Genomic DNA, 9,437 nt, shown 5'->3' on the forward strand with positions numbered 1-9,437 from the left:
AAAGAAAGAAAGAAGGAAGGAAGGAAGGAAGGAAGGAAGGAAGGAAGGAAGGAAGGAAGGAAGGAAGGAAGGAAGGAAGGAAGGAAAGAAAGAAAACAACTATGTTCATTTATGATTACCAGGTTTAGAAACTCCAATTTAAACATACTGGAACTACTTTCAAATTCAAAATCTAAAAGGAAAAAAATTCAAACTATCTAAAACTTGTATCTTTTTATTCTCTTCCATCAAAATCATAGGTGAATGAAAAGTAACTACAAATTATTTAGGCCAAAGAAGCTAGACTATAATTGGATTTAGTTATGTTCATGTATATGCAAATTTTATTTTTTAAAAACACCTGGAGAGGTATGACATACATACTGAAACATGAAAAATTTTTCAGAACGTGTACCTCTAGCTGCTCCTTCCCCTAAACCCTATACCTCAGCTACCTGATCCATTTACTAACCCTAGAAAAAATGTCACCAAAGTTCTCATGATTCTCTTGCCCTCCTCCTTCCACATGACTCTCCTACCTCACGACCTGTTTTCTCTGCAAATCCACATGCTTCCTCACATGTAACTGCTTCCTCATCTGGGCTCCGTTAATATTTTACACTTACAGAAACATAGCATTTATTAGCTTTAACACAATTGTGTTAAATTGTGTTAATTTTTATGTCCGTTTTTCCCTACTCTACTGGGACTTCTTGAGGGCAAGAATCTTATGTATCGTTCAATTCACAGAACCAGACACTGAGTGCATGAAGAGATTAGAGGAAGGAGGAAGAACAGAGAAAGTAAGGCAGGAGGAAATGATAGAAGAGAGAAAAGAAATAGGTCAGAAAGAATAGGGCCATAAAGAAGAAGCTGAATCAGCCCTCTGCAAGTCAAGAATCTAGCTGTGAAAAGTTCTGTAATCTGAGTCCAATAAAGTCACAGAGGCAAGACCCAGTATTTGCAAGCAGAATAGTTTTAGCTGGATATTAAGATAATGATCTAAGGCCTAAACAGAAATAGCTTTCTCTGTAACTTGAAGAGTTTTTACAAGAGCTCAACCAAACCCAAGAATGAAAACAAATAATAAATTAGGAAAGAGTTACATCTGAAAAACAAACAAACAAAAAAACTCTTTCCTTTGTGTAATATTTTTGATGAGGAAATAGATGATGAAGCAATTAATATTGTATTTAAATATTTGAGTATTTGGGAATCTCCTCACAAAGAAAGAAATAATAGTGTGTGCTTTAAATGCCAATTGAAGGATGCTTTGATTGTCAGGCTGCAGGAGAAAAAAGGGAGCCATAAGAGGTACCGAACATCATCTTCGGAGGTAGACCTCGGGTATCCTGCAGTGTGTGCTGGGCAGGGGAGCCTTCCCATTGAGAGGGACTTGACACAATTGGCAGCACAGGATAAAGGAACTGATGGCACCAGAAGGAGTCAAGGGAGAGAAGACAGTGTAAGATATAAACAGCTAGGAATTCTCTAAAAATTCTCTGCTATCCTACTCCAAGACACCACAGGAATAACTCTAGTAACCCAAAGATAAGATGGGAAGATCATGAAGGGGTGAAAAGATGTTTGGCAGTTTCACATTTGCATTTTCAAAGGGCTACATTAAAATCATTATGTAAAAGGAAAAAAAAAAACTAGAGCCTTATTGTTAGCACTTTTTAATTAAATCCTTGGTTTTCATTCCACTGAAAAATGCACACAAATAAGTTACATGAAATAATTGGAATAAAGGATAATAAGTACAATTGACATCCATAGAAACAGCTGAAAAATATATTTTCATCTGTATTTACCCACTTCTAAGACAAGGGACAAAAATTCCTGCTGGGTCATTCCTAATAGTTTTACTCACTTAATCCAGTTTTAAAAACACAATGTAAATGGGCATAGCGATGCTCAATTGGTAAGCTGATAATAACAGAGTAATACCAATAATTCGTGTTCAACAAAGCATAAAAATTCAAGAGTTCTTGTATATCATATAGATAGTCTCAGATCATTTACTTGCTGCCTCTGTTAAGCCTAAGAAACAACATGACAAATAGACTAAGGCAAAAGAAAACTAAAAAAATTAGTTTAAAATGCTGTGCCAAGGAAGGGAAAGGTGACCTACTGCAGCAATGCTTTGGTCTTCCTGGTTGGGTCTTCTGGTTTGAAATTTTTGTAGGCTTCTACTTCGTGTTCTATGGAGAGCAACTGTCCCTGTAGTTTGTTCCTGAAGTTTGGTAGGGTATCCCGAATGTGGTTGGTAAGTTGCTAAACAAAACAAAATCATACACACAGATTGAAGATTGAATCATATACACAGATTAAAGACTAACTCAGGAGACAAATATCAGCCTCCATTGTTTTTATAATCATTCAAAATTTCAAACATTATGTCTACATTTGAGAATGACTATTATGTAGATAGGGAGAAGAAACACCAACTCCCTCCTCCACTGCCCTTCAGAGATGCTCAAAATTCCCTCATTTAGAGTCACTCACTTGAGCTATCTCTTTAAATCTGGGAAGATCCTGTAAAAATGCAGCTAATGTTACTAATGAGGCTGCCCAATAACACCTTAGTTAGCATGGATTGACTTATCAGATCTCCTACCTGGTACAAAGGAACCTTAAGTTAGAATGTGATAGAAATGAAGGACGCTAGGAGTCACAGGTGCTGCCTGGTGTTCTCAGGACTAAGTGGTTTACCACACAGGTGGAGCTCAGGTAGCCAAGGTGCCAGAAGCACCTTCCAGCTGTTGACTTTCTCCACATTCTTCAGCTGAGGCAGCAACTTACTCGTACTTCCACCTCTAGGTCCCAGTGCAACTCCATGACTGAGTAAGGGAAAGCTCTCTCTGCTATTGAAGGCTCGACATAACCATCTACTTGATAGTTCCACTGAGATCAGCAGGCACCTCAAGCTCAGTACAATGAAAACTTCTCCTAGAGCCTAAGAGTGCATGATTAATTAAGAACAAAGGTGAGATAAAAACCTAGATTGTTTAGGTCTTAGGGTCTTTCTATTACAATGCAGTTAAAGAAAGTCTTAATTAAAAGAAAAAACAGATAACCTTCTTGAACTGCCTAAGTGATGAACTTGAAATCAATAAAAAGAATATAAACTTCCTAGAAATGCAGAAAAAAGAAAAAATATTAAAATTAGGGAGAATTAATATACCCAGATTGACTGAAGAAACTATTTTCAGTCATCTTTATGTTTATCTGAGGTCACCTGAATATATTTATTAAATAAATCTAGAGTTATTTGTCAATAGTGTATAACTGTATTACCCCCTTGCTCACAGTAATAAATTGTTCTGTTAGCACCCTGGCATGCACTGCTGTTCTAACTATGAAGCAGGCAAAAAAAGAGCTGAGAGGACAGCATTCCCGATAGCAACGTCACGAGAGACAAGGACCCAAATCTAACAGAAACAGCAACCACAAGAAACCAGCAACCAACTGATTGCCATGTGAACTGGTAAATAAAAATACCTGATTTTCACCTTTTGCTTCTCAGACATCTCCAGAGCAAAGCAATACTGTGGCTTTCTAAAACACTTCTTCCCCTGGCTTCCATGACTCCAGCTTCTCTAATTTTTCTGCTATCCATTCTCAATATATCTTCTCTATTTCCTTGGACAATTCACCCTCTTTGCCAGAACAGTAATTATTGAAATTCCTCAAATCTGGGTCCGAGGCCTCTTTTTTGTTTACCCTCTGTTCTCTCTTCAGGGAATCTCATTCCATCCATGGCTTCAATAAACATCCAAATACCTATAGCTGTAAGATGTTGTCTCCAAACAAGATTTATCTGTGCTGTGGCATGTATATTTGACCAACTGCTTGACTTCTCCTCTTGGATGTGTCAATGACATCTCAAGCTCAACATTTCCAAAATCAAGTATTTGATCTTCCCTTCAGGGTTCCCCATCTTGGTGACTTTATAAGAACCTGGAAACCTGGGACATAACCTTGACTCCACCTCTCCCAACATCCAACAGCTCTAATCTACCACCTAGTCCTCAATTTTCCTGAACATTTCTCAAACCTGCCCCTTCTTTTCATCTCCACTGGCCCTTACAACCAAATTCCCATAATTTCTCTTTTACTCCTAACTGGTCTACTCTTGGTCTTCCTGTCTTCAACACCATATTCTTTTATCACCCATGGATCTGATCTTGTTATTCCTCTACTCAGGACCCTTAAATGACTCCTTATTGGTCTTAGGTAAGAGCCAAAATCCTCAATTTGGTCTAGAAACATTACAGGATTCAGCCACTGCCTACATCTCCAATATCATCTCATACAACTCACTACCTCTTTCTCTGCCTTCCCCTCACAATGAAAATTTCATTCAATTTTTCAAAAATGTCATGTCATTTTGCTTATCCTATAGGATCACAAGTATTGGTACACATACATAGCCATAGAATTATCTTAGTTTCAAACATAGTATAAATATTCTTGAAGCAATAAAGAGAGAGTGATTATCCAGGAAAGGAGACATCTTCAGAAAAAAAAAACATTCAATTTTTAGTCAACGAGAATCCAATTGTGTCATAACTTGGGCGTCACCTGTAATAATCTAATAGTCAACTACCTCCTTCTGTTTTTCCAGTATTCAAAACCTAACTCATTTCAAGCTTTATCTTTCTAATCATATTAGTGATTTTCTTCTAAGATTTTCTCAGTTTATTTGTGTTTTTTGTAGGCCAATACAGCTGTGAAAGCAGTATTCTAAAGAGAGTTTTGACAATGCAAAATATATTGGTAGAGTGTTAGGATTCTTGCATAACAATGCTCCTTCTCTAAAATATATTCATATTTTTAAATGATACAATCATAGTGATGTTTACTAGAGTCCAAATATTTATCTTTAATTAAAAAGTATAAACTTTACAATAGTCTGTGTTGAAATCTCTTAAAATGGAATTATAACACAATTTTTTATTTTCTAAAATTTCTTCTCAGTTATTTTGCCTAAATTGTTCAGGTATAATGTCACATATTATGACAGCTATTGATACTTTCTAGGAGCTAAGAATCAGAAATCTACTTGATTGATTGATTGCCTGATTAAGTTTGTACGTAACAGTTAAAGCATAACTTATAAGAATATTTGTGAGAAAGGCTGCTAGTCACATGAAGTCAATATAATCAAAACTCAGGGAGGGGGCCCTGCATTCAATGACAATGATGCTTGTCATAACACTTAACTCCAATAGGGGAAGGAATATCTGTAACCAAGTAAGAGCATTGAGGATTTATGGAAGAAGTTTGTGCATAGTGCATGGAGCGGGGTAGGCAGAAGGCCCAATTCTAAATTATTGTGGGAAAAGGGGTTATCTGGAAAAGCATCTTAGATGAGTGGAAATCAATGATTATTAAACCAGGATTTGTGATTCTAAAGATTTTAAATTAAGAAGCAAATCAATTCTCAACAAAGTCATAAAAAAAAATTAACAGAAAGTGTAACCTAGCCATTACAGATTGGTGCTTCAAAAACAGATACCAAGAGATCAACTTTTCAAAGTTATAAAAATTTAACTTCTCAAGGTAACTACATATTACAAATGAATATATGCTAAAATGTATATCCCTGTTCACTGTTCCTAAATAGGTATGTGTTTCTGCTTTGAGAACTCTTCTTTCAATAACAGGAAGATGAGTTCTATTCACTGAGAATGGTAATAGTGTGAATCTGAGGTACTAATACCCATTTTTAAAATCCCTATCATTGAAGCTGCATGTCTTGTTTTGGAAAAAAATAAACTTAAAAATAATAAATACAAATTCCAGCATCCACTTACATATTTCATAACTGTTCTTGTTGCTTGAAAGAACATTTTTACCTGATTAAGGACCTTCTGCAGGTGTGGGGTTCCCATTCGGTCAGCGATATGTCTGTAAGCTGGGTGGGAAAGGAAAAACTTCCTCTCTGCCAACATGGCTGCCTTTATGTCCTTCTTCCCATCTATGTCCTTCTGGCTTCTGTTTACCACCCCCACGTAACCTGAAACAAAACACAAATCTATGGAGTTGGGGACACTTTTTGTGGCTTATTCCAGGGAGATTTCAAGGCTCTCACATAGGCAGACTAAGAAAAGCAAAACTAGTTTTAGGTGTGAAGACTGAGTCCCTTTATAAAACTCAATGGGAAACATCAGTATTGAACACAGGCTACTGATTGAGCTCACAATAATTTTTTAGCGTCAATACAATAGTGTCTCTCACCCTTAAACTGTGTGCATTTTAAGAGAGTGTGTATCTTCGCAGTTTTGTCATATAGCAGGCAAGTAAATATCAGGCTTACAATAGTATAAGTTTATGCAGTCTATGATGAATATTTATAACCTCGCTTCAAACTCCTTCCTTTTCCTGTTTTATTATTCCTGTTATTTTAAAGAATAGTTCTCCCTTTGAATTATTTTCTAATATATCATTCGGGAATGTACAGCCATTCCATAAAAAGTATAACTAATGATAAATCCATTCCTTACAACTGAGAAGGCATTAAAACCAAAACTCCTAGTGGCTTCCCAATCATTTCTGTTCCATATAACCAAAAACAAACAAACAAACAAAAAAGTATTGTATAGACCACAGTACATTACCCCTGCGAAGAGGCAACAGTTTGTTCTCTAGAACATCCCTGGCATCTGTTCCTTCATCCATAAGGTCCAGTTTGGTGATAACTCCAATGGTTCTCAGACCTGCATCATAAACAAACCCAACATTACACAATTTGCAGAAGACTAACAAATTTTAAAGACATATATGTCGCAATGCTAAATGTAAAGCACATTTTCCTGGTCGTTTTCCCATTTCCTTCTGTCTTACTTTGTTTTCTAAGTGCTACTTGAGTTTGGTGATTTCAATGTGATGAGGAGGAGAGTTGCCAAACCACCCATCCAGAAGATAACCTTCAACCCAAGGGGGAAAAACAAACAGCTGTAGCACTAAATAATTTCCAAATATATGAGTTTATTTTTGTACCAGGCATATATGGAAATTATACATTTTCATTTCTTCCCAAGTTCTCCACCAAATATGAATGTTTGATGTATTACATTATTAAAAGCAAATAAATAAATAGGTTATACATGGACCAATTGTGAGAGTGTGTCATAAACCAAGGATTAGTATTGATCCAGTTCTAGTCACTGAGGTCAAAAAAAAATAAAGGAAGAAAAGCAGGTATAGTGTCATCACCAAAAATAAACTCGTAAGCCACACAGCATTCACCATGCCTTAGAAAAGGAAATACGATTTAATGGAAAGAAGACTGTACTAGGCTTGGATTCTAGTCTCAAGGCATGTCACCAAAACTCCACAGGTCTCAGTTTTCCCCATCTGTCAAATAAATAGTTAGAAACCATGATCTCCAAGGTTTCTTTCAGTAATAAATAATGTAAGAACCTAGACATTTTGAGTAGCACATCAGATACATGATATTTGCCATTTGCTTTCTTCATTAGATGAAATGGATGGTATGTGCCTAGTAATTTATATTGCTTTTTGTTTTATTTTACTTTAAGTTCCAGGATACAAGTGCAGAATGTGTAGATCTGTTACATAGGTATACGAGTGCCATGGTGGTTTGCTGCACCTATCAACCTGTCATTTAGGTTTTAAGCCCTGCATACATTAGCTGTTTGTCCTAATGTTCTCCCTCCTCTCATCCCCAACCTCCTGACTGGCCCCAGTGTGTGTTGTTCCCCTCCCTGTGTCTATGTGTTCTCGTTCAACTCCCACTTATGAGTGAGAACATGTGGTGTTTGGTTTTCTGTTTCTGTGTTAGTTTGCTGAGGATGATGGCTTCCAGCTTCATTCATGTCCCTGCAAAGGACACGAACTCATTCCTTTTTATGGCTACATAGTACTCCATGGTATATATGTACCACATTTTCTTTAGCAGTCTATCATTGATGTCCATTTGGGTTGGCTCCAAGTCTTTGCTACTGTAAATAGTGCATCAATAAACATACGTATGCATGTGTCTTTATAGTAGGATAATTTATATTTCTTTGGGTATATACCTAGTAATGGGATTGCTGGGTCAAATGGTATTTCTGGTTCTAGATCCTTAAGGGGTTGCCACACTGTCTTCCACAGTGGTTGAACTAATTTACACTCCCACCAACAGTGTAAAAGCATTTCTATTTCTCCACATCCTCTCCAGCATCTGTTGTTTCCTAACTCTTTAATGGTCACCATTCTAACTGGCATGAGATGGTATCTCATTGTGGTTTTAATTTGCATTTCTCTAATGACCAGTGATGATGAGCTTTTCTTCATATGTTTGTTGGCTGCATAAATGTCTTCATTCAAGAAGAGTCTGTTCATAACCTTCACCCACTTTTTGATGGGATTGTTTTTCTCTTGTAAATTTGTTTACATTCCTTGTAGATTATGGATATTAGCCCTTTGTCAGATGGGTAGATTGCAAACATTTTCTCCCATTCTGTAGGTTGCCTGTTCACTCTGATTATAGTTTCTTTTGCTGTGCAGAAGATCTTTCATTAGATCCCATTTGTCAGTTTTGGCTTTTGTTGCCATTGCTTTTGGTGTTTTAGTCATGAAGTCTTTGTCCATGCCTATGTCCTGAATAGTATTGCCTAGGTTTTATTCTAGGGTTTTTATGGTTTTGGGTCTTGCATTTAAGTCTTTAATCCATCTTGGGTTAATTTTTGTATAAGGTGTAAGGAAGGGGTCCAGTTTCAGTTTTCTGCATATGGCTAGCCAGTTTTCCCAACAATATTTGTTAAATAGGAAATCCTTTCCCCCTTGCTTGTTTTTGTCAGGTTTGTCAAAGATCAGATGGTTGTAGATGTGGGGCATTATTTCTGATGCCTCTGTTCTGTTCCATTGGTCTATATATCTGTTTTGGTACCAGTACCATGCTGTTTTGGTTACTGCAGGCTTGTAGTATAATTTGAAGTCAGGTAGTATCATGCCTCCAGCTTTGTTCTTTTTGCTTAGGATTGTCTTGGCAATGCGGGCTCTTTTTTGATTCCATATGAAATTTAAAGTAGATTTTTCTAATTCTGTGAAGAAAGTCAGTGGCAGCTTGATAGAGATAGCATTGAATCTATAAATTACTTTGGACACTATGGCCATTTTCATGATATTGATTCTTCCTATCCATGAGCGTGGAATGTTTTTCCATTTGTTTATGTCCTCTTTTATTTCCTTGAGCAGTGGTTTGTAGTTCTCCTTGAAGAGGTCCTCCATATCCCTTGTAAGTTGTATTCCTAGGTATTTTATTCTCCTGGTAGCAATTGCAAATGAGAGTTCATGCATAATTTGGCTGTTTGTCTATTATTGGTGTATAGGAATGCTTGTGATTTTTGCACATTGATTTTGTACCCTGAGACTTTGCTGAAGTTGCTTATCAGCTTAAGGAGATTTCAGGCTGAGATGATGGGGTTTTCTAAATATACAAT

The 9,437-nt window shown here is 36.7% G+C and overlaps 1 protein-coding gene across 6 annotated transcripts in view; it reads right to left on the reverse strand.

Annotated features, from left to right (window-relative positions):
* DNM3 (dynamin 3) overlaps nucleotides 1–9,437 on the reverse strand; it is a 557,709-nt gene that overhangs the window by 365,356 nt on the left and 182,916 nt on the right. For all 6 annotated transcript variants that reach the window (XM_012000434.1, XM_012000433.1, XM_012000431.1 and 3 more), the window contains exons 5-7: nucleotides 6,606–6,704; nucleotides 5,844–6,004; nucleotides 2,114–2,256 (exon numbers count right to left, since the gene is read on the reverse strand). In XM_012000434.1, coding sequence (XP_011855824.1) covers nucleotides 2,114–2,256; nucleotides 5,844–6,004; nucleotides 6,606–6,704 — 403 coding nt within the window. The remainder of the gene's footprint in view (nucleotides 1–2,113; nucleotides 2,257–5,843; nucleotides 6,005–6,605; nucleotides 6,705–9,437) is intronic.

This window comes from Mandrillus leucophaeus, unplaced genomic scaffold (assembly GCF_000951045.1).
Source record: "Mandrillus leucophaeus isolate KB7577 unplaced genomic scaffold, Mleu.le_1.0 Scaffold629, whole genome shotgun sequence".
NCBI lineage: Eukaryota > Metazoa > Chordata > Mammalia > Primates > Cercopithecidae > Mandrillus > Mandrillus leucophaeus.